Below are 26,987 nucleotides of genomic sequence, written 5' to 3'. Positions count from 1 at the left end.
AAAAAAATTTTTATTCTCAGTCTCTCCCTCTCCTCCATGAACCATAGAGGATATCACCTTACGAAAAGATTTGCCTACAGAGACTGTCTTTCATGGTTCTATTTTTTTTTTTCAGTTCATTCTGTAGAGGTAGGCATTTACAAATTATTCTTCCAATGTTAAATCTGTATCTATAAATAATGTTCTCTTGGTTCTACTTGTTTCACTCTTCAGTTACTTCATATATCTTTCCCATTTAAAAAAAAATTAACTTGCTCATCATCTCTTATGGCACAATTCCATCACAATCACATACCATAATTTGTACAGTCATTCTCCAACTGATGGACAGCACCTCAATTTCCAGTTCTTCACCCCCTCAAAGAAAGTAGCTAAAAATATCTTGAAACATAGAGGTTCTTTTTCTTTTTGCCTGATTGCCTTGGGAAATAGACTCTCTCTCTATAAGTATTGATGGTTCTAAGGGTATACACAGTTTTATAACCCTATGGGTATAATTCCAAATTACTCTCTAAAATAGTTGGATCAATTTAAAGTCCTACCAATAATGTAGCCTCCTCATTTTTCCATATCCCTTCCAACAGCTGTCACTGACAAATTGTCATTTGTGACATTCTCATTTTAGCCAATTTGATAAGTATGAAATATCTCAGAATCATTTGGATTTGTATTTCTCTAATCAATAGTGATTTAGAGCAGTTATGGGCAAACTAAGGCCCGCAGGCCAGAAGCAGCCCCTTGAAATGTTCTCTCAGGCTGCCCAACATTATTCCTAATCTGAAGAATACAATGAGTAGGATACAGTACAATGAAACTTGGAAAGAGTTGCCTTAGAAACAGACTGACAGATAAGCATTTCCTTTACTTTGGTCCCCTCTTTAAAAAGTTTGCCCATCACTGATCTAGAGCATTTTTTCATATATCTACATATGATTTTGATTTCAACCCAGAATGATAAATTCATAGTTTTTGCCCATTTATCAATTTGGAGATGGCTCTTACTCTTATAAATTTGACAATGTTCTCTATGTATTTGGAGATTTGAGATTTCTGTCTGAGAAACTAAAAAATTTCCCCCAACTTTCTGCTTTTCTTCTAATCTTTGTTACAATAGTTTTGTTTGTACAAAATTTTTAACTTAATGTAACCAAAATTATCCAATTTACATATCATGATGCTCTCCTATTTCTTGTTTACTCATAAATTCCTTTCCTAGCCATAAATCTGACAGGCAGTATGCTCCCTGTTCTTATTTTCTTATGATCTATTCTTTTATGTCTTGGTCATGTGTCTATTTTGATCTTAACTTAGTGAATGATATAAGGTTCTGGTCTATACCCAGTCTCTGCCAAACTATTTTCCAATTGTCCCAGAAATTTTTACCAAATCATGAGTTCTTATTCCCAAAAGTTGGAGCTACATTTTGTAAAATATAAGGTTACTATAATTTTTTATTACTGTTTGTTGTATGTCGTCTGTTCTGTTCCACTGCTTCCAACTTTCTATTTCTTAGCCAGGACCAGATAATCTTCTTACCGCTTTATAATACGGTTTAAAATATGGTACCGCTAGACAGGAATAGATTTTAAAACTAACATAGTTTCTACCTTGAGTCAGAGTAGCTGATCCTGAGAGCCAAAAAGAACCTTCTTTCCCAGGAACAAAGAAGAAATTGGGAGGATAAAATAGTGAAAGTCAAATTGAATCTAAAGCAATTCAAATGGTGACCATGTAGGGACAGAATTTTGCTTTAAGAAACCTCTTCCATTTATACTTTTATCAGGGGAGGTACATTATCTGTTAACTGGCCTAGTGCAAAAAGCCTCATAGATAAAAGGAAAGGGATTGAGAACTAAACCAAAGAGGTAAACTAGATAAATGCCAATATCATTTAAATTATACAGATCAAATCACTCTTGATTAGAGAAATCCAAATTAAAACAACTCTGGGATACCACCTCACACCTATCAGATTGGTCATTTGTCATAAAGGAAAGTGATAAATATTTGGCAAATTAGGACAGTATTGCATTGTTGGTGGAGATGTGAATTTGGAACTATGTCCAAAGAGCTATAAATCAAAGCATACCTTTGATCTAGTAATACCACTACTAGGGTCTGTATCCCAAAAAGATTTTAAAAAAAAGAGGGAAGGACCTACTTTACCAAAAATATTTTTAGCTCCTCTTTTTTGTGGTGGCAAAGAATTGGAAATTGAAGGGATATCCATCAACTAGAGAATAGCTGAAGAAATTGGATATATGATGGTGATGTAATACTATTGTGCTACAAGAAATGTGAAAGAGCTGAAAAGACTTTCATGAACTGATTTGTAGAGTGAAATGAGCAGAACCAGGAGAACAATGAACACAGTAACAGTAATATTATGGAATGTTCAGCTGTGACAGACTCATTGCCTCTTTGCAATACAACGATCAAAGAAAATTCTGAGGGACTTATGATAAAATTCCTATACATCTCCAAAGAAAGAAACTGTTGGAAGTTGTAATGCAAATCAAAGCATAAAATTTTCCACTTTAGTTTATTTGGGCTTTTTTATTTTGGGTTTTTGGTTTCACATGATTATTCTCTTACAAAAATGACCAATATGGAAATGTTTTGCATGATAATACATGTATAATCCAGATTGAATTGCTTGCAAGCTACAGGAAGGGGAAGGGAAGAGAGGAAGGGAGACAATTTGGATTGAAAACTTGAGTGGAAATTTGCTATTACATGTAATTGGTAAAATAAAATATCTTTATAATAAAGATGTCAAAAAAATAAACTGTACAAATCTCTGAAACTCCTCACATCAGAATATTTTTGCACAATCAATACTGACTTTTGTAGGCTTGTGTGCTTAAAATGATACTGAAAGGAAAAGCTGCCCATCAAATCAAGATCCCCTCCCCCAATTTGGGGCTCAACTTTATTTTTGTTTTTAAAAATTTTCCTTTTTATTTAGGATATTTTTCCATGGTTACATGATTCATGTTCTTTACCTTCCCTCTTCCCACCCCCTCCCATAGCCAATGAGCAATTCCACTGGGTTTTACATATATCATTGATCAAGACCTATTTCCATATTATTAATATTTGCAATAGAGTGATTGTTTTAGAGTCTACATTCCCAATCATGTCCCCATCAAACCATGGTGATCAAGCAGTTGTTTTTCTTCTGTGTTTCTGCTCCCACAGTTCTTTCTCTGGATGTGGATAGCGTTCTTTCTCATAAGTCTCTCAGAATTGTCATGGATCATTTCATTGTTGCTAGTAAAAAAGTCTATTACATTTGATTGTGCCACAGTGTATCCATCCCTGTGTACAGTGTTCTTCTAGTTCTCCTTTCACTCTGCATCAGTTCCTGGAGGTCATTCCAGTTCATACGGAATTCCTCCAGTTCACTATTCCTTTCAGCACAATATTATTAAATCATCATCAGATACCACAATTTGTTCAGCCGTTCCCCAACCGATGGACACCTCCCTCATTTTCCAGTTTTTTGCCACTACAATATTTTTGTACAAGACTTTTTCCTTATCTCTTTGGGTATAAACCCAGCAGTGGTATGGCTGGGTCAAAAGGTAGGCATTCTTTTAAAGCCCTTTGCACATAGTTCCAAATGATTAACTCACAACTCCACCAGCAGTGTATTAGTATCCCAATTTTGCCACATCCCCTCCAACATTTATCACTTTCCTTTGCTGCCATATTGGTCGGTCTGCAAAGTGGTACCTCAGAGTTGTTTTAATTTGTATTTCTCTAACCAGGAGGGATTTAAAACACTTTTTCATGTGCTTAGGGATAGTTTTGATTTCATCATGTGAAAACTGCCTATTCATGTCCCTTGACGATTTGTCGATTGGGGAATGGCTTGATTTTTTTGTAAATTTGACTTAGTTCCTTATATATTTGGGAAATTAAACCTTTGTCAGAGAGTTTTGTTATAAAAATGTTCTCCCAGTTTGTTGCTTTCCTTCTAATTTTGATTGCATTGGTTTTGTTTGTATAAAACCTTTTTAATTTGATGTAATCAAAGTCATTCATTCTACATTTTGCAATGTTCTCTATCTCTTGTTTGGTCTTAGATTCCTTCCTTTCCCACAGATCGGACAGGTATGCTTATTCTATGTTCAACTAATTTATTTATGCAAATCAAGCTTATTGATAAAAAAATTCATAAGCTGATTGACGAATAATAAAGTAACAGCTTTTTTACTTGAAAGATTTAAGGGGGAACATCTGATTTTTATAATTCAGAATTTAGTGAAGATAGCCAAACAAATTACTTTCTTTACGATTTTATAAACTTCTACAGAATGAATTCTTTATCCTTATCTATATGTATAAAATAGCTATGGTCTTTTTAGTTTGAGCTCAAATGGAAGTACTTCTACCTCTGTGAAAATTTTAGCTTGTCTGTTCTGGAATGTCTCCATCTCCATTATGATTTCCTTTAAGGGTATAGTAAATTTTCATGTATCATGAAACTTTGTACAAGGGTAGGATAATAACATTACATTTCATTTTGTTTCTAATACATTTCTTTACCAAAATCCTCCCCTAATGCCTACATATGGTATGGAGGTTCCTTGAGATTCTTGATGCCCTTCCTAATTCCCCATAGACTATCTTCTCACTCTGGACTTATAATCTACTTTTCTAGGCAGGATCATAATGTATTTATGTATTTAAATTATCTGCATATAACCCACCTCTTGATGGGGCTCTATAAGCAACATTAGCAAAGAGATGAATATTTTAACTTTGTATTTCACATATATTAAGAGTTGTTTAATGAGTTGGGTTTTTTTGGCAGGGGGTGGGGGTGAGGTTAGGGGAGTGGAGGAATGGGAAGATGGGGATGGTATGTATAGGAAGGTGGTACAATGGATAGAATTCTGTGCCAGAAATCAGGAAGACTCATCTTTCCGAGTTATCTGGCCTTAGATATTTTTAGCTGTGTAACTCTGGGCAAATCACTTATTCCCGTTTGCCTAGGTCAAGAAAATCACAAATAGCATCATGAAGTTGAAACATAAATGAAAAATTACTAAACAACAACAAAATAAATGTTGAATTACATACAAAGTAATATCTACTCTACTAAGCTCCCTACACCCAAAGATTTTGCTAGAATATTATAGGAGTTGCTAATCTTAAAGCTAGTCTTTAAGACACTAGTTTCTATTACAGATAGCCCAAACGAATCTCTTACATCATGCCTCATGAACTCTAGCTCAGCCAATTTACTAACAGCTTATACTTTTCTAGAATTAGTCAGGTTGGTTTCTGCTGTGCAAGTCTCCCTGGGCTAGACCTATTTCTGGGGATCACATTAAGCTGTTAAAACCCTAAAGAAAATGGACTCTTATAAGGCCTTTCATAAAACCAAAGTATTGGAGTATAATGCAGATATAGGAATCCAAGGGTAAATGGGAAACTGTAACAAAAGTAAAAGTATACAAATAAACTACAATACTATAGAAAAAATTAAACAAGGGTACATGAGTTTGTAACAAGAGACAGGTCATATTTGCACTATCAACAATTCTCTTGGTCCAAGGAACCTTGGAGACTACCAAAGACCATTTCAAGTGAATCCAGGTGGTCAAAACTATTTTCATAAGAAGATTAACATATTTTAACTTCTAATATGACAAATAGCAAAAAATAAATCCACACAAACACTTTGGTGGAGTCCTCAATAATTTCTAAAATTATAAAAATAAGTTGGAGAAGGAAGAAAATCTTTAAATGCCTATTATGTACCAGGCACTGTGATGAGTTTTATAAATATCTCAATATAAATGCTTTATAAATATGAAGATCATTTGTTCATCGTAACAGCTATTTGAGGTAGGTGCTATTATTATTAATCCCCATTTTATAGTTGTATCGTTCAATGGAAAAACTTTCTTGAGGCCAGGACCTATCTTTTTTATACTCAGCATAATGCCTTTGCATTATAGTAGGTGTTTAATAAATGTTTGCTGAATTTGAAGTAACTTTGTGTTTGTTTGTTTGTTTTTAAAGTAATAGTACAGAATTTGATAGACCAGTATCTCATGCTATATGACACAATAGAGGCCTAACAATCTAAAAATAAGAAGTCACATGCATGCACACACACACAAAATTGTTGAGAATGATAATGGGTGTGAATATAATTGACAAGTCATAGATTATTAAAAAGCAGACAATTTTAACTATATCAAATTAAAAACTTGTATTACAATTTGAACATATAACTCAAATTTTTCTTGGTCTCAGTTTTATCACTTGTAAAATGAGGAAAATCAACTAAATGATTTCTAAGGTCCCTCTAACTCCCAAATCTACTACCCTACATTTTAAAGGTAAAGGATAACTAAAACCTTCTAAAAACCATTTCATTATTTATAATGAAAAATTCAAAGGAATTTCTAAGATTCCCATAAAATTTTGTATTTTACAGAAACAATACAGGATCATTCTCATTCTTTCAGGAAAGAAATAAAAATTTATAGAGGTAGATCTTTGAATATGTGTTTAAAGCTTAAATTATGATAAAAGAGATTTTCCAAGAAAATAGCAAAATGCTAAGGAAGCTATTAATAAGTTAGCTTTTCCGACCCATGGGATACTGTATAGTTCATTTTCCTAACTTAAGAAATAATTAAATACATTTGTATTTGTATAATATTACACAAAATGGTTTGGATATATCAGCATGTTCTCCCTATGTAATGTTATAAAGTTATAAAACTTTTTCATATAATGCCAAAAGATCTTGAACCATTTCATTAGAATATTTCCTAAATCTGGCATTCAACTACTAAAACCCTTATACATACCTAATCTGCTTTTGTCAATCATTTTCCCCAAGGATATATACCATGTTCTTTCTTGCCTTCATTTTTATGCATGATGCTCCCCCCTGCTCCAAAGGTCTTCTTCCTTATCCCTATTTATCAAGATCCTACCCATCTGTGAAGATCCAGTTCAAGTCCTATTACTTCTATGAAGCCCAGAGTAGTATTGTCCTCTCTCTAAAAAGATGAGTCTTAACCACAATTTACCATGTAATTTTTTCCTGTGGTTCATGCTTATTGACTGTGTCTTCCTAATTACATTCTTTGAAGAGAGGCCTTCACCTCAGTGTTATCTTTCAAAATTCTAGCATAGCAGAGGCCTAGACTAGTGATGGTGAACAATGACTCACAGAGCGCTCTCTCTGGGCATGTGCCCCCCCATGCCCTCTCCAAGTTCATTACTAGAAAGGCAGAGAGACTTGGGTGGAGCTGCTCCCCTCCCCCTCTCCACCATACCTAACAATTTTTTCACACCTCTGCCCAGCAGCCAATGGGAGCACACAGGGGTAAGGTGGGCATCTCACAGGTATCAGAGGATCTGGGCCACTCCCCCACTCCCTCCACTCCCCCTTCTCTACACTAGCTGAGGATATTCCTCACTTCATCCACCCCTAGGCTCAGCAGCCCAATAGGAGTGCTTTCTTCCATGTGCGTGTGTGTGTGTGTGGGGGGGGGGCATGCATAGCACAGCACAAGGTCTCAGGGGAGCAGGGCATGGCACACCATCTCTAAAAGGTTCACTATCACTGCTCCAGACAAATAGGAATTTAATAATTATTTCTGGATTCACAAAAAGCAGTAAAGGAACAATAGCTAAGTGAAGTAAATAAAAATATGTAATAGAATAGAGCTGAGATGTGCAAACTATTCCCTCCAGGCCATATTTGATCCATCACTGCCTTCAGCAATTCCCTAATCACTACCCCCCCACATCCAGAAGTAGTGATTAGGGAATTCCTGAAGGCAGTGATGGGCAAACTATGGGCTGGATCTGGCCTGAGGGGAATAGTTTGTCCATCACTGGAATAGAGGAAAGCATGAGAATTCACTAAACCCAAGAAACATTAAGAATACTCTATTGCATGAAAAAGCATCTTGATCCAAAGAGCATTTCAGTTATTTATGAATAAATAGGCTGTTTTCAAGTTCCATGCACAATAAACTTCACTCAGTTGCTTCGCAGGAGAAAAGCATAAAAAAATAAAATAATATTTCAAGGATATTAACTTTCTGAGAACAAAAGGTATGTCATATCCATGGATATTGTCCATGTGTGGCAGAGTACCTTAATATTTACTGAAATGAAATTGCACGAACTGTTCCAAGGAATTAGTTTAATACTTGTTGATAGAGTTGAAGAGAGAACTTGCTTTCAAAGAACTTATGAGAAAATATGAAATAAGCATAAATAATGAAAAATTGTATTTTAAAGAATTTAAAATTAAGTGAAAGTATTTAGTAAAGCAATACTTACTTTAGCTCCAACACTGCAACTTCCAGTGCTCCCAGTGCTTCCACTTACAACTCCTGTAAATCGAGCTTCCAATAATTCTTGCCTTCTTGGATCTAAACTGTGAAGCTCATCCATTGCACCTAAGAAAAATATTTCAAATTAGGTGTGATTTGCCGTTGATTCAATGAATAGTTCAAGTAAATAAAGTACATACATGCCAGTCTTAACAATGACAAAAAAAATAGTATGTCTATTTATTAAACAAAATACTGCTTCTCTGAATCAAGTGTACCACTTTTGTGTGTCACTTATTTGGATATTAAATCACATTCTGACCTCCCTTATACAATTGTTTCTAATACATGAATCTTCTTTCTCTAGTTACACCTAAAGTATTAATGTCAATAATTTTTAAAAATCCATCTCATTGTATGACAAAGGGCTCTGCACATAAGTGCTCAAATATTACAATGAAAGAGGTGTTTCATGTTGAGAAACCAAAGGTTCTTCAAATATCATTCAATTGCCTTCGACTAACATTTTAAGAATTGAGTTCAATTTTAAAATCACACCAGATACAGACATTTTTTTAAAAATTTAATTGCATCTTCTTGAAAAGTACTAGGGTGTGACTTATTTTTGGAAGAAATAAAGTATTCTCGTGCAGACCTAGCCCGTAACAAATTCTTGTTGTCTATCTTCAAATGTGCCTTTGCTACTATTTGGCAGTTCTTTGATTCCTATTCTTTTAGGAGTATCTGCAGAGATAATTTTGTTCATGTTAATTTCCTATCAATTCCCAATGTTACCTTTATCCATGTATAGCAGACATTTAATAAATGCTTGTGAAACTGATTTAGTTATTTTATAAGGCCTTCTTGACTTTTCAAGCACTTCATTCCATCCATAACCACTCAATTTACTTTTACCTCCTACTTCAAATAAGATGAGGTTATTCAGATTGACTTCCTGTACCTATTCCTAATTCTTCAGTAGTGTTATCTTCACATTCATTGCCTTTAATCTCTGAACAATAAATACTTCGTCTTCTCTAAAGCCAACTGCTCATTTTGTCTCCTTTATCTCATGCCTAACTCCTGAGGGATTTTACTCCTCTACTTGTGGGGTGCCCATTTTTCTGACATATCTGCTAGCTCCTCTGGCTCTGCCATTTTCTTCAAAACAGAGATCTTTCAATGTTGGAAAAGCCTTAAACTTGGCCCTGCTGTTCCAATTAGCTACCCTTTAATTTATCCCTTTCCTTTCATTGTCAAATTTAAAGCTAGTAGTGTGTATCTATTTTTTTGTCTGGTGAGCTGCCTCTTTCCCCGCTTATTTACCATCTTACAACTTCTCAATCTCATCCCCTGATCCTGTCCTCCTTCAGTCTGTGATAAAGAAGTATCCCATATTGCTGAATCAGACTAGTTTTTACAAACATTTTCTTACTTGATCTTTACAATAAGGAGAAATAGATACATTATTCACAGATTTTATATTTTTGAATTTACCTACTCCCTAAATTTTATTTATAAATTCCAAATCAATACTTGAGCTTTCATGAGTCACCTAATGTACTTATTCCCAGCTGAGGTTGAACATGGTAATGTTCAGATCTCACACCATAAGCAAATGCCTTTTCCTTTATTTGTTTAGTGCAGTGATTTTTGCATTTTTGTGCTTTTCTGTTGGTGATTTCACTGTTTTAAGACAGTCTCCAAGCATAGTGCTTAAGTATTATCTAGTGTTCCTAAATATAAGAATAGCAGTGATGAGCCTTAAAGAGAAGATACATTAGAAAATACATTAGATAAGCTTTATTCAAGTACGAGTTAATAGTGCTACTGGCTGTGAGTTCAATGTTAATAAAAAATACGGTATATCAAGAGGAAATTCAATGATTTGTATGTAAATGTTGTGACCAGAGGCTCACAGGAACCTAACACTGTATTTTTCCTATAAATATGGTTTAGTATTTGTTAGTTCAATGTTCAAGGTATCTATAGAATATAACTGATGTGAATGACTAAAGTTAATTGTACTATTATCATCCCATGTTACAGATGAGGAAACTGAGGCAATAGAGGATAAGTGGACTTGACCTAGAGCAACACAGCTAATAAGTATCAAAGTTCATATATGAACTCAAAAGACTAAAAGGTTCAGTGTTCTACCCTCTGTAATCACCTAGGGGCCTGCACTCTAGATTTCATCCTCTTTATCTTCTCCAACAGGCTGCTACCTTAATCCTTTTCTTCCTAATCTTTAATCTTTCATTATCTACTTGCTCCTTCTCTCTTGCCTACAAACATTAATCTCTTGCATCCTTAAAAAAACTTTCACTAGACCTTACAATTCTCTCAAGTTATCCTATCTCTCATCCTTTTCTCAACCTTTCTACATGCCTTACTTCCATATCCTAGCCTCCCATTCCTCAATCTTTGCCTGCTGCACTGATTTATATCATTCATATTAAAGTAAATTTTCCAAAGGTGCTAATGATCATTTATTTGCTAAATATCATGGCCTCTTCTCACAAAGACCAGTAGGCAACTAAAACTCAACATGTCTACAACAGAACTCATTATCTTTCCCTCAAATCTTCTACTCCTTTTCCAAACTTTCCTATTACTGTCATCCTTCTAGTCATCCAAGTTAAAAATCTCAGTGTCATTAACTCTCACTCACTCCACATACCTAAATGGTTGCCCTATCTTATCAATTCTATCATTAGAACAATGTCTCTGTAATATGTCCCCTTCTGTCTACTTACAAAGTGATCTAGATTTTCAAGTTAAACCTCTGGCATGTTGGCATGCAAAGTTCTTCACACAGCTGTTCTCTCAAGAGTCTTCACAAACCAGCCCTTTCATACTTTGCTGGTCTATTTCCCTCTATACACTTTACATAAAGTTCAACCAAAGTGGCTTACTTCATGTGCCTCAGACAAAACATTCCATGTCTTTGAACTGCCTGCACACTGTGCCTAGAAAACTCTTCCTCCCAATGTCTGCCTTTTCAAATCTCTGGCTTCCTTCAATACTCATCTCAAGTGCTACCTTTTGCAGGAGGACTTTCTTGGTGCTGCTAATACTTCTACTCACTAGAAATTTCAAAGGAAGTGGAGTTATTGAGTCAAAACAAAATTTCAATTCAATAAACATTTACTAAGCATTTACCACCTGGCAAAGCACTTAATAGCTATGTGAAACTGGGCAAGTCACTTTAGCCATTTGCTTCAGTTTCTTCATCTGTAAAATGATCAGGAGGAAGGAAATGGCAAAGAATTTCAGTATCTTTCCCAGGAAAACCTCAAATGGGGTCACAAAGAGTTGGACATACCTGGAACAAGACTGAATAACAAAAGGGTATATGTAAGGCAAGGAAGTAGAAGGAAAAGGTGGTAAATAAAAGGGAATTTGTTTATAATAAGATAGCCAGTACCTATAGACCAGGGGTCGGCAACGTATGGCTCTTTCTGCAGGAGCCATAAAGTCAATTTTTTTTTCAGGCACTGTTACAGGAGCTTGCACTGTGAGCACTGTACGGCTCTCACGAAATTACATTTTAAAAAATGTGGCGTTTATGGCTCTCATGGCCAAAAAGGTTGCCGACCCCTGCTATAGACAGTAATTATGTGAACAGGGATATGGGAATGTGGCAGTGAGACTTAGTATGCACACCTAAAATGGTCACAGTAAATAAATGTGCTATTGCTTCTCTAACCAGAAAAGTCCACTTCTAAACTAGTATTATCCAAATTCTACCAAAGGTTTTCAAAAGGCTCATTTCAAATCATACTTCCTCCTCCAGGAAGCCTTCCCTAAACACTTTTTATTCTTTAAACTCCCATGGCATTTATAGATATGTTTCATGGTATTGGGGGAGGGAAGGGACACTTGGTATTGTTTCATGCACATACTCAAGTGAATGCATGTAAAGGCAATGGCAGTGGCAAAAGGACATTTCACCATTTTGAGTTTATAGCTTACCAAGAATCTGAAAAGAATTTGCCCTAATTATAAATCAATAAATGAGTGGAGAGAAAGTTTGTCAAATGTCTAAAGAATAACTGAAGAAGATGAATCTTTCTAATCACTTAATATCAGTCAGTTTCATTTCACTGATTATGTGGCAGAGCTTAGCTACTTTGTTTACTTACCCAGGTGACATCTATATGTACCATCATATAACAAAGACCAGATCAAGAAGATGTATGTTCTTCTCTGTCAACAGGCACAACAAAAAGGCAAATAACAAATTTTAAGGAGTTGGGGTCATGGGGAGGAGATAAGGGAAAGGCTGGAAAGAAACAGGTATGATCCGCATACTGTAGTAAAGACAGTGAAATATAGTAACACTACTAATCTTTTTTTTTAAACGACTTAGTTCCAAGTTAACTGCATCAAAATTTTTGCTTTTGTTCCAAAATCAGCACCCCCATCCTCCTTTTTTCTTCCTATATAGATATTTTCACATTGACTTTTTTTCCCTGAAAATTTCCTTTTGGTGGGTTAACCAGAAACAGGAAGTTTTCAGTCATTCCTGCTCTCCATGTCTATTTCCCAATACATTTACTCTACTTGCTCTTCTGAGGTAGGTTTCCAAAGTTTAGTTATATCCAAGACTCAAAGTCTTAGTAAAGAATAAAATAAATGCTCTTCAGTTCAAAAGTAGTAAAATAAATTCTGAATGTTGAAGAATTGAGATCATGAATGAACCTATTGTTTAGAAGGATCTTCCGAAGGGAAAAAACTGGGAAAAATTTTTATAAAAAATTTCTCTGCTAAAGGTCTCATTTCTCAAATATATAAAGAACTACATCAAATTTTTAAGAATACAAAAGTCATTCCCTAATTGACAAATAGCCAAAGAATATGAATAGAGTTTTCAGATGAGGAAATTAAAGCTATCAATAATCATATAAAAATGTTCTAAATTACTCTTGATTAGAGAAACGCAAATTAAAACAACTCTGAGGTACCACCTCACACCTATCAGATTGGCCAATATGACAGTAAAGGAAAAGGACAAATGTTGAAGGGGAATTGGCAAAATTGGGGCTCTAATGGATTTCTGGTAGAGTTGTAAACTGATCCAATCATGCTGGAGGGCAATTTGGAACTATGCCCAAACAATATATATCTTTTGATCCAGTAATACCACTACTGAGTCTGTATCCCAAAAAATTAAAAAAAATCATTAAGGACCTGGTTTGTTCAAAATATTTAGAGCTGCTCTTTTTGTGGTGGCAAAGAATGGGGAATGGCTGAACAAATTATGGTATGAGAGTGATGGAATACTATTGTGCAGTAAGGAATGATGAACAGGATGATTTCAGAAAGAGCTAGAAAGACCTACATAAACTGATACAGAGTGAAATAAGCAGAACCAGGAGATCATTATACAGAGTAAATGCAATATTGTGGAGTGATCAAATGTGATAAACTTTGCTACCAGCAACAATATAATGATCCAAGACAATTCTGAGGATTTATGAAAAAGAAAGCTATCTGCCTCCAGAGAAAGAACTGCTGCTGGAATAGTTTATTTGGGCATAAGTTGGGGGTTTGGGTTTAATAAGATTATTTGCTTACAAAAATGAATAATATGGAAATGTTTTGCATGATAATACATGTAAAACCCAGGCTGAAATGTTTGTCAGCTCTTCGAGGGAGTAGGGAAGAAGAGAGGGAGATGATATGGATCATATGATTTTGGAAAACTTATGTGGAAATTTATTATTAAAATAAAAACATTTTAAGGGATCTTCCCGTTTAAATAACTGACAGACTTGGCAAAGTATAGCACTATAGAAAATGCTAAAAATATGCTGGTTTAATGTTCCATCACAGATCCAAAGTAATCATTTATTTATCTTCCAATTTTGTTAAGCCTAATCTCTGATAGTCCCTGCATATTTTTATATTTAAATGCATTTTTAGAATAATATTCACAGAGAATTGGAAAGAATTTCTATATATCTGTGTCCTTCCCCCCCAAAGCATTAATCCTTTCTATAACACCTATGCAAATGGATATCTAGTCTCTAATTTATAGCTTCCAATGATGAATAATCTTCTAGGTAGCTCTAAGAATCAGAGCATTTTTCATTCTGTTGAATGGAAAAAAAGCTTCTCTTAAATGTTTGTCCTATAGTGTCAAGCAATCCCTTCTCTCCGTTTCAATCATTTGAAGATGGTTTTAATATCTCAATAGAAATCTTCTCTCCACACCATCTAACTCCAGTCCTTTCTCAAGCTATCATCACTGACATGGTTTCCAGCAATACAACTTGTCATCATGATTAGTATATACACTCTTTAAGAGTAGGTGTTTTCATTCTTTGTATCTCCAGCACCTAGCATGGTATTCCGGCACTTAGTAGGCATTTACTTTTGTTTGTTGTTTGACAATTTTTAAATGTGGCAACTTACACCAGGCATAATATCATCTTTCCATGGCAGTTATATTATCTCCTCCTCCCTTTACTCTGGACAATACACTAATTTGCTAAGACTGAGACAGAAAGGTATAGTATAAAAGACTTGTCTTAAGAGTCTGGAAGAACTGGGTTTGAGTCAAGGTCCTGATTAGTTGTATAACCAAAGATAAGTCAATTAACATTTCTGTGCCTCCACAGAACTCTTTAGTTATGAAGGAGCAGATGATCTGCATCAATTAAGGGAATTTCCATACTGAGTAATTCCCCACACTGTTGCAACACAAGTTGCATGCAGTCCAACATTCTGCTTGCAATTCACAAAAACCCTTTAGTCTTTTGAGCAGTTGAGGTCTTTTAATTCAAGTGTAAAAAACATTTGTCCCTATTGAATTTGTTCCTTTTCTCTGCAAAGATAGTTTTGGATCCTACTTCTTCATCCACTAACTGAGCTATTCCTCCCCATTTTGTAACATCTTCAACTTTGGCATGCCAACTAATCCTTCATGCAAATAATTAATTACAATATTGAACAAAACCATGTCAAGAACATTAAGATGGTACTTCATTAGAGTAGTCCCTCTAAAATGACATCAAATTAATAATCAAAATTCCTTGGTTACTGAAAGTACACTGTATTTACTATTCTGTGTGTAAATTGTGTCCCTCCAATAGAATATAAAGCTGCTTTCTGGCAAGTAATATTTTGTTTTCATCTTTGCATCCACAGCAGCTAACAATATATTGAACTTAAAAATTGCTTTTTAAATTGAATTAAATTACATTTAAATTTACTGAATTTATGTCAAAAACCTGTGGCTAAAACCTATGTTGAAAATTACACAGCTTTAGAGTTAAGAGCTAGTTCAGATTCAGATATTATACTCTCCTTTTATAATGGCTTTACACGCTACATAGTCACCAAAGAAACCAGAGGAAACCAAACCACTTAATTGACTTTGGGAATGGCATAAGATCATCAAGGGATTCCATGCCCAATGTACCCCAGAAGGCAAAACTTCTGGGCAGTTAGGAAGTCAGGGGCTTTCCATTCAACAAGGCTGTGGAAATATGCCCAGTGTACCCCAGAATGTAAGGCCTCTGCATAGCCATTAACTTAGAAGCAGTAAGACACATAGCTAGCCGCCACCTCCACTCCCCATGAGAACCTAATCCAGTTTCCTCCTCAAGATACCGGATGTCCTGCCAGGAAATTACTGGTGCAAGATTTCATGAGAAACCTGGCTAGGAAGTCACCCATTGACATATTGAATCCAGGTAGGGAGTCACACACTGACATATTGATCCATCACCTATAGAAAACTCCTGTTGAGAATCACTGAAATTAAAATATATCCATTATCCTTATCTTGTGAATCACTCTTTTATCATTGTATTTGCATTACTTACCTAATCCCTTTACCTACATCATTTACCCTATAAACTGCAGACCCCTAATCATTAAACTTTGTCACTGCTCAAAGAGATTGTTCTGTGTTGTCTTTCAGTCAAGTTTCAACCCTCCTAAAATCCCAGAAACATTTTTTTCACCCCAGTACGGGCTACCCATGAACTGTTTCCAGAGCTGGTATCTATTAATTGACTAACATCCTTTCATTTTAGAAAACAGTTTATAAAGAGTATTATCTATATTCAAAGTCATGGCTGACCATACCAAATTAAAATAATGAGATCAGCAAATTAAATACAGACAACTGGAAAAAGAAGAATACATTGAAGGGACCTAAAAGATAACTTAATTCAATCCCCTTCATCTGTTATAAGTAATTCATATTTCCCAAACATTTTGTCAATTCCAAAAGTTCTTTTCTAATACCAACTAGGTGGGATAGTTAAAAAAGTATCATTCATTATCGCTATTTTACAATGTTTGAATTGAGGCCCAGAAAGTTAAAGTAACCTACGGTCCCAAGGTAGTAGACATAAAAAGTCAGAACCAGAATTCAACTGAACAAAAATATATTGTACTGTCCCAACTACACTACCGAGTAATAATATAGTAGTTCTTCCTTACCTTACCCTCAGTTTCAGTTACCTGCTGTCAACCTCAAAATACAGAGGAAAGAGGAGGCAGGAAAAAGGCTGGTACATGGTTCAAGGACATGTGGAGGCCAGAGTACTGGTCTGTCCCCAAGGCTGCCTAGGAGTGGGCATGCTATAGGACAGCATGAGTTCTTCTGCTTTCCTTTGAAAGATTCTTTTTTTTGTTTTGGGACTTTTTTGGGAGGAGTGGGGTTAAGAAGTGAAGAGCCAAGGGGCAGGAGGTAAGGCGTGAAAGCATAGTACTATTCAGTAAAGTTAACATTAAATGTACTATCTACAAGTTTAGGCATCTTGGAGTGTATTCCATACAGACTTGGAGCCCTTCTGGTTGTATGATCGATACTTCATAGAATTTTAATAGTTGGAAATAAATGAAAAAAACACCTAGACCTAGAGTTTAACCTGAATTTAAAATCATGGTCCTCTATCATGTCCCTAAACAATTGGTCAGTGAGCCTTTACTTCAAGATTTCCAATAATGAAGAACTCAATCACATAATTAAGCACTATATTCTATGTTTAGACAATTCTAATTATTAGGAAGTTTTTCCTTATGATGTATTCACATATTTATCCCTCTTAAGGATTAGAAAGTATTTTCCTCACAACAACCACATACATCATTATCCTTTCTTTACACAAATAAACTGAGGCACATATGTGGAAAGTAACTTACTTAAAGTAAAACAGATAATTAATTGAAAATACAAGTTTTTAACCCAGGTTTCCTCAACAGTAACAAAATTATAAATTTTAGAGTTGGAAGGAACCTCAGCAGCCACCTGGTTCAATGTTTAATAAAGAGGAGTCACCATAACAATTTATCTAATAGCTTAAAGACCTCCAAAGAGAAGGAATCCATTTACTACTTAAAGAGGTAATCCAGGTATGTTTTTAGACATTTATTTGCCTCCTTGCAATATTCATATATTTCTACTGATTCTGCCCACTGGGGCCAAAAAGAAAATGCCCAATTCCCTTTTTTGGAGATACCCATCAAACACTTGAACATAGTTATTACATCCAAAAAAGGGAATCTCAAATGATGAAAGAGGCTTGAGACCAGGCCCTATCATGTCAGTACTAGCTGAAGAAAATGGGGCTACTTAGCCTAAAGAAAAAAAAGCTCATTGGGAAACATGATGGCTGTGTAACCAAACATCAGTTCCCTTGACATGTAAAATAAAGGAACTGAACTAAAATGACCTCTTAGTCACTTCCAGATCTAGAACAATGAGCCTATGATCCTAACCATAAGTAAATGATAGAAAGGAAGCTTGAATCCAGGCTTTTCTGGGTCCTTTCCATGCAAAAAAAGAAGAGGTGTGTTTTGCAAACAAAATCAATGCAACCAAGATTAGAAGAAAAGGAGAAAACTGGGCAGGGGTGGGGGGAGAGGAAATTTATATAAAGTATCTCTGATCCTTATTTCTCAAATATATAGAGAACTGAATAAAATTCATAGGCATACAAATCATTAATGGTCAAAGGACATGAAATGGCAGTTTTTGGATGAAGAAATCAAGGCTACATTTAATTTCATGAAAAAATGTTCTAAATCACTCTTGATTAGAGAAATGCAAATAAAATCAACTCTGGGGTACCACCTCACATCTATCAGATTGGCTAATGCCATCTATCAGATTGGCTAATGCCAGAGGAAAAGAAAATAAATATTGGAGGGAATATGAGAAAATTGGGACACTAACACACAGCTGGGTAAGAGTTGTGAACGGATCCAACCATTCTGGTGAGCAATGTGCAACTATGTCCAAAGGGCTTTAAAACTGTGCATACCCTTTAATCCAGCGATATCAGTAACATGAATACCAAAGAGATTTTTAAAAAAGGAAAAGAACCTCTTTGTACAAAAATATTTATAGCAGCTCTTTTCACAGTGGCAAAGAATTGGAAACTGAGGAAACATCCATCAACTGGGGAATGGCTGAACAAGTCATGGTATATGATTATAAATTAATATTACCATGCTATAAATGATGAAGATAATTTAAGAAAAATGTAGAAAGACCTGATGCAAAGTTAGCAGAACTAGAACATTGTACACGGTAACAGTAATATTATACTATGATTTTTTAACAACAGCTATTCTGAGCAACAGTGATCTGAGACAATCTGAGACTAATATGGAAAGATGGTTTATATTATTATATATGTAAAATCTATATCTGATTGCTTGACATCCCAGGGAAGGGAGAGGGAAGAAAAATGGAAAGAGTAAAAATTTGGCTCAAACTTAAAAAAATAAAGGTTAAAAACATTGGTTTTTCATGTAATTGAGTAAAAATATTAAAAAAGAGGAATAAAACAAAAAATTAATTAAACAATAATATAAGGTACAAATAAGCTACTTCAATTGCCAGCTTTAATCTCACTGAGAAGTAGCCTAGTATTTTTAAGAAAAAAGCACTTAGCTTGGAGTCAAAATACAAATAAAGCATTACTTATAAGTTTTTATCAGCATTTCCATCACTTTTATCAGGCTACAAACTAAATACAGAGGAAAAAGGAGATATGTCAAAATCAATAAAGTATAATGTATTAACTACTTCCTATAGAATTAATGCTCATTGGAGCTGAATAAAGCCAAATTTTAAGCAATTTAAAGAGAAGAATACCCATAGTGAATGAAGAGTTGGCCACAGAGTTAGGAAAAGCTAGGTTCAACCATTAACTGTTTTTAAATTCTTGGCAATCTCCAAGTGTCATTTACTGAATATAAATGAACATATCAAGTGGAATTCAGTTCTAATTCTGCATTGCCTTAATGTGATTCAAAGCCAATATGAATTCCTCAGCTAGGCTTTTTAAAGCCGTTCACATTGTCTCCAGCTTCTCATTCTAGTCTTATTTCAGTATCCTCCTTTACAGACTATTTTCCAATCAAACTGGCCTATCCCAGCATTCTTTCAACTCCATGCCTTAGTACAGACTAACCCCATGCTTAAAGCTTTACACCTCTTAGAATCCCTCTCAATCTTCAAGGTTCTAGAAACCTTTTCCTGAAATCCTTAGCTATTTATTTATACATTTGCATACTGTATCCCTAGGAAATACATAAGTTTCTTGCAAAGAATTACTTTACCTTTTGTCCTTGTATACCTAACATAGCACTTGGCACAAAATAAGCTGTCCCTTAAAATCATGGGTGGTTAGCTTGTTGACCAAAGATTAAGTCTTTCAAAGATGTTTTTCTTCACAATGTTTTTGTTACTGTGTAATTTGTTCTCCTGGTTCTGTTCACTTCATTCTGTATTATTTAATAAAAATCTTTCCAGGGTTTCTCTAATATCATTTCTTTAGTTTTTTTCTTACAGAGGAATATTCTATTAGAACCACTATTTCCTAGGCCATTTTCCAATTAATGGGTAACCCCTTTGCTTCTGGTTCTTTGGTACACCCAAAAAAGTGCTTCTCTAAATATTTCTTGTATATTGGAATATTTTTCCTATTTCTGAATGAATCCTTTGGTTATACTACCACCTCATTTTATAAACATTTCAAGGTTATATATCCCCCCCGCCTCTAAGGTCACATAGCATCCAATGTTAGAGAAAGGACTAAAATAATTAAGAGTCTTCATTCTTTCATTCCTAGATGTTTCCTTTTCAAAGCCATATCTCTGTGTGTTAATTTTTTAAAGTGTATTTCCTATGCTAGACTACAAGCTCCTATATAGAGTATGGCCCCTATTTTGCTTTCTTATATGACACCAAACAAAACATTAAATGCCAGCTAAATGAGTAAATTTGAAAAGCTTTGTTTTCCATAAATGAGTCAGTTTGTAGAAGTAAAAATTCATAACTCAAATGGGAAAACAAAAAATTAATGATTAATTTTTTCTTTCTATCTAACACATTTTAGAAGAGGTATGTTCATTACCTACAGAAAGAATGTCCACACCAATAAAATTACATTTCCTTGCAGTACAGAAAAATAAATGAAACCCTAATAAAATCAAACATACTTTAGAGGCCCTATTATTATTCCTCTCTTTTGGGAACACTTTAATGGCTCTCTTACGTGGGCTGATTCTTATCCTTGGCATTCAAGATACTCTAATTTTGCATCACCCTATCCTTCTAAGCCTCATTTCATACCACTGTCCTCTACCTCCACATAATCTATGCTTTTGCCAAACAATTCTTTAACTTTGTTTATTTTTTCTTTTCCTCACCTCTTCTTTTTAATCAATAAACATTAATTAAGCATCTACTATGTGCCTGGCACATATTCTATTCTGAAAAAGTAAGGAAAGATGGGGAAAAAGATTCAAAGATGGAAGAACCTGCATTGTTACACAATTTATTATAACCTGGAGAGACCAACAGCAATAAGAAACCTTCTTTTAAGGCACTAGCCCTTCCCACCAGAAACACTGTGCTATATAATCTCATATTACCAGTAACAAGTACTCCAAAATAAAATGGAATATAAAGATATTCCACAGCAGGAAAGCAAATAACACCCAAGCAATTCCCAACTGTTGCAAAGGGAAATCTTGTTTATCATGTATCTCTCATAAGAAAGAGAGACATTGTAGACCAGATCTCATGGCCTCCTAATGCTACCTTTTTCATTTCCCTTCAGAGTATTATCACTAACAATACATGTTCTCTCAACTTGATTACTAGCATACAATTATTCATATTACTTTAAAACTTTGGTTCCTAAGAAGATTGTTATGAATATATTGTTTAATGTACCCAAATGTCTATTTCTTACATAAAAAAAGGTAAGGAAATTATGTAAGAAAAGAGATGCCTATAAAATAAAAAAAGGAAAAAAACCACTCCCATATTTGAACAAAAAATTCCCACAAATAGCAATAGTTGGTTTATTTTCATAAAGCAGATTAGAAAAGAGAGAAGAAAATAATAAGCAACAAAGTGCCAAAGGAACATTTTTTTCTAATGAGATTTTTTCCCCTAAATAAACAGAACTAACGGCATTTATTTTCTTTTTCCTGTTCCTATTCCCCCAAAATTAATATTCTAGGAATGGCTAATCATTTTAAAATCAAACTGTACAGCAACTAATTGAATATAGTCAGATCACACCTTCCCATTTCTCCACTGATTACTCATTGTTAAGTTAAACTCCTTGTGCTTAAGTTTCCTACATCCATCTGTAATATATTTGGAAGTATATTTATAAGCAAATTTCTGATCCTCAGAGAAGGGGACCTACATAAATATATTTGAACAAAATTCTATTTAGCAAATATTCTGCTCTTAATTTCCTTTATACTTTTCTCCAAAACTCCTCTTTTTGTGGTCAATAGGGATATTTGCATGTAAAAGATGGATTTTATCTGTCTTACTATTTACAATTTCAAAGCAAAGCCCAATAAGCAATGGGGAGTTTTTTATTCTCTATATCTTCCAGTTAAACTAGACATGTGCATCTGTCTAGAGGAGAAATTAAGTCTCATATGATCCCAAGTTTTTTCTTACTTTTGAAGAGGCCTCAAACCCAAGGTGGTTTAATAAATTTATGAGTACAGTAAAACTACATATGGTCCCTGGGAACACAAAGGCCCAAAATGAAAACAATGCTTGATTCTCTAGCAAACTCCAACCAAAATGTTTCCTCCCAGTATAGGAAAATTCATTACAGGTAGTACTTTCTATTTGTCTGGAAGACTGTACATCAGGGACTGTAAGGTGGAGGGAAGAGTTCCTATATCTCAACTTTCTATATTTGAGTTTTCTCATTTGGAAACCTTGGTTGGTACAATTAGTTCGAGAATTTTAGGAGGGCCTTTCAGTTGAACTCAGCCTAGGAGATCTTAGACCTTCAGTGACTGGCAGTAAATTATAAGCTAAGCAGAGGGAAAGAGAAAAAAAAAAGAAGGGGAAAAAAAGTAAAGCTCCACCATAATGATTATAAATTATGCAACACTAAAAAGAACTAGTTTTGTTTTAAAGCCCCTACCCAAAAAAATAAACATTAACGATGGTTCTATAAAGCTGGAAAAGTCACAAGACTCATCAATTTCAATAACAAACATATTAATAAAAAAAGGAAGAATTTACCAAAAAAAAAAAAAGTCAGAAGACTTGGGTACAAAAGTTCTCTTTCCTATCTTAGACCTATGTGACCTTAGACAAGCCACTTAATCTCTAAGGTTTCGTCATCTATAAAATGAGTAAATATAACATTACTTCTAAGGCTCATTCCAACTCTGAGGACTAGAAAATTGTTTAAGATTGATTGTTCTTTTCTCATATGTTCATCAAAGTTCCAGATTATTTGCATAAGACTTTTGATTACATAGTGGATTGATAAAAGTCAACAGTTATTGATATTTTCCTTTTTTTGTTGTTATAGTTATTTCCTCCCACAAATTTTATATAGGCAAGTATGAAGGATATGTTGAGGCACACTTTAATGGTGGCCAAAAATCTGTATTTTGCATCTTATTTTAAAAGTTTATTTTTAAGCACAGAAATCAATTTTTTTTATTTTTTTATTTTATTTTTTTTTAAACCCTTGTACTTCGGTGTATTTTCTCATAGGTGGAAGATTGGTAAGGGTGGGCAATGGGGGTCAAGTGACTTGCCCAGGGTCACACAGCTGGGAAGTGGCTGAGGCCGGGTTTGAACCTAGGACCTCCTGTCTCTAGGCCTGACTCTCACTCCACTGAGCTACCCAGCTGCCCCAGAAATCAATTTTTTAAATAAATTTAGTTAAGTTTTATTTTCCTTAGTACATAAGTAAAATTGTCTTTATAATTGTGAATTCAAAAAATGTTATTTTTTTAAAGTATTTTTTAAATGTTTATACAACCTAATGAAATATACTGTGCACATGTAGTCTTTGTTATCTTCTTTCAGACAACTTGAGAACCTTCAAAACTGTTTTCTACTTAGTTTGATCCAGATGTTTTTCCATTTTTTCTTCAAAATCATTTCCAACTTCTTATATAGCACTTATTGAAATATGATGTTAAAGTCCAAGTTTAGTAGTCCCACTGTTTTTTATTATACATAAATCTTTACAATTCTTTCTATTTTCCATTATTTATTATCCTAGTTGCATTCTTACATTCCCTAGAAATGCCTTTGCTTAGACAATTTGTTAAGCTAAGTTCTCTTGAAACTTGTTTTTCCCTTTAATACTTTTTATTGAGCCGAGGTGAAATTGCTCTATTCCTATTAGCTCAAAATATTAGCTACTAAGATATTGGATATGGTAGAATAAAATGGCTCACCTCCAAAAAGGTACATGTCAAAATCGCCATAAAAAATTACTTGAAAGATATGAAAATGTAATTTCTCCTCTAATCATTTATATCAAGAAGTATTTAATAGGTAAAGAGACACTTGCCAAGAATAGCAGCTATCCAATACAAAATACAAGTCACAAAGGGACTTCTAGATGTTCTTGTTTCAATATGACATCTTACAGATGACATCCCAGAACCCAGAACCTCCTATGTAAAATTCATAATCATGAAAAGGAGTTTAGCCCAACCGTTCAGAAGAAAAACTAGATGGGTAAAGAATGCCTATTATTATTATTATTATTATACAGGTAGTACAGTGGATGGAGAACTGAGCTAAGAATCAAGAAGATTCATCTTCATGAGTTCAAATTCTGCCTCAGACATTTACTAGCTGTGTGATCCTGGGCCAATCACTTAACCTCATGGGCCTTAGTTTCCTAGTTTCCTTATCTGTAAAATAAGCTGGAAAAGAAATGGGGTCACAAAGAATCAGACATAACTAAAACAACTGAACAGCAGATTATGATACACAGGTGAATAAACAATCAATAGGTCATATCATTTAAAACATATTTTCTTAGATATTACAAATGGATAATGAGCTAGACCCAGAAATGAAAACAAGGAGATACATTTTGAGCCTTTGAGCAATTACATAGGTTGTTGGGTTTTTTTAAAGAATGATTCTATCTTTCTCCCTAAAATAAAAGGCTTAACCTTTTTAAATACCAATGTTCTTCCAGTGAGATAAGGTTTTGAGACAGTCTGCAAAGAACTGAAAACAAGGAAAGGACAAAAGGAAATGAAGAGATGCACACTAAGAGTAAGGAGTCCGCAATACATTACAAATGAAGAATTATACAAGAGAAATGAAAAAGTTTGTTAGAGAAATATATATTCATATATATTCCTAGACCATGGAGGGGAGGAGGGACCACAAAACATAGTGTCAAACGTGAATTGAGTTCACACTAGTTTCTACACTTACTGATGTGACCCTGGGTAAGTAAGCCTCAAGTTTCTTCCTATACAAAAAAAAAAAAGAAAGAAAGAAAGAAAAAAAGGAAAAAAGAGGATAATAGTACTTCCTCATAGGGTTTTAGCAAAGAGCAAATGAAATAACATGTAAAGTGCTGAAGGAATTATATGATAGCTATTATTATTCTCCAGTGAAATAAGAATGTTTAACAAAACATTATCTTACTCAAAAAGGAAGAATTATGATGGTTCAAATTATACCAGAGCCCCAAAGCCACAACAATCTGTCATTGCCAAGACCAAGAGTCATGCATCGGAAGCATAAAAATTGCAAAACCTTGTTTGTCTGAATGTCAAAGCAAGTTCTTCATTTACCTTAAAGTAAAATTATATTAAATATTTTAGTTCAGATTGCTTTTACACAGTATAAGCCTATTTAAACTGCTCCAGGCAAGATTTACACTCTTAATTCAAAGCCCTGACTCAGTCTAAAACAATTCTTGGCTTAACAACTAGTTTTATAGGCAGCATTGAAGATTATTTTGCCATTTTCATTTTTTATTAAAAGACTAAAACAACTTAAAGAAAATCCAACCTCACTAAATCATGATGCTAAATAGTAAAACTCCTAAGAACAAATTTGATAGGATCAAAGACAGACAACATGGAGAAATAATGACTATAACTTCAATCATATAGAAACTATCCTAAACAATGGGCTAGATTAGATTGTAATACAAGTTACCTTAGTCACCGAAAACAGGCAAAGTTCCCACCAATGTGTTTCTTATTCCTATAAACTTCTTTTTCTAGGAGACCTAAGTCACTTGTCTGATAGAAGAGAGCTTTTTCCTTGGGATTTAAGATTTTATTTTTACGCAGTATTTCTACCAATTTCTACCTAACAGCACATTGAAATCATTTTTAAGTTACCCATTAATTTAACTGTAACTACAAATACACATTGAAGGTTACTATTGAATATTGGAGAGGAAAAGTAAAAGCATGGATGCAAATTTGATCCTGGGGTAATTAAAGCTAGAATGCTTTTCTCTCCCAGATTCCTTATGGATAACCAATATATTTGCATATGCATACTAAAAGGAATCTCTAAAAGCTAAAAAGCTAACTGTGACTACAGGCAGTCACTCAGACTCTTACCCTCAAATTCCTCAACTATAAAATATATGAGTTAGACTAGATGATCTCTAGAAGTCCCCTTTAGTTCTAAAAGTCCCTTTCAGTTCTAAAATTATGATTCTAGATATTTTCTAGATCAACAGCCCATAACCTTGAGGTCAAGTGATACATTACTTATTAAGCCATTATTCATTAGGCATTTATTAAGTATTATAAATTGTCAAGCACAGCATTAGGGGCTAGGAAGACAAAGACAAAAATTAAAACCCCCAATCAAAGAGTTTATATTCTAAAGCAGTGATTCCCGAAGTGGGCGCCACCACCCCCTGGTGGGTGCTGCAGTGATCCGTGGAGGCGGTGACAGCCACAGGTGTATTTGGGGGCAGTGAATAACTGTAAGGGGGCAGTGATAGTATGTGACAGGGGGAGCTAAGTAATATTTTTTCTGGAAAGAGGGTGGGAGGCCAAAAAAGTTTGGGAACCACTGTTCTAAACTATTTCAACAGAAGCACATAACCCACACTATATTTCCGTAGCTCATCTGATTTATTCTTGTTCCATCTTTTCCTTAAGTATCAATACAGTATCTTAGTTACTTCTGTATCTCCCATGGTGCCTTCCACAGTGCATTGTACATATTGGCAAGTCAATTAACTTCTAGGAGCCAGGAGTTCCAAATTTGCAAAAATAGGAATACTGGCAGAGGGCAGCTGGGTGGCACAGTGGATAGAGGGCCAAGTCTGGAGATAGAACATCCTGGGTTCAAATCTAGCCTCAGACATTTCCTAACTATGTGACCTTGAG

At 34.5% G+C, this 26,987-nt stretch overlaps 1 protein-coding gene across 1 annotated transcript in view; it reads right to left on the bottom strand.

The window, feature by feature from the left end:
* TLK1 (tousled like kinase 1) overlaps positions 1–26,987 on the bottom strand; it is a 192,235-nt gene that overhangs the window by 120,999 nt on the left and 44,249 nt on the right. Inside the window, exon 2 of the mRNA XM_044669801.1 lies at positions 8,332–8,450. Within this exon, the coding sequence (XP_044525736.1) occupies positions 8,332–8,450 (119 nt within the window). The remainder of the gene's footprint in view (positions 1–8,331; positions 8,451–26,987) is intronic.

This window comes from Gracilinanus agilis, chromosome 3 (genome assembly GCF_016433145.1).
Source record: "Gracilinanus agilis isolate LMUSP501 chromosome 3, AgileGrace, whole genome shotgun sequence".
Lineage (NCBI taxonomy): Eukaryota > Metazoa > Chordata > Mammalia > Didelphimorphia > Didelphidae > Gracilinanus > Gracilinanus agilis.
Note: the sequence above shows the minus strand (reverse complement) of the source record. Positions and strands in the feature narration are given on the sequence as shown.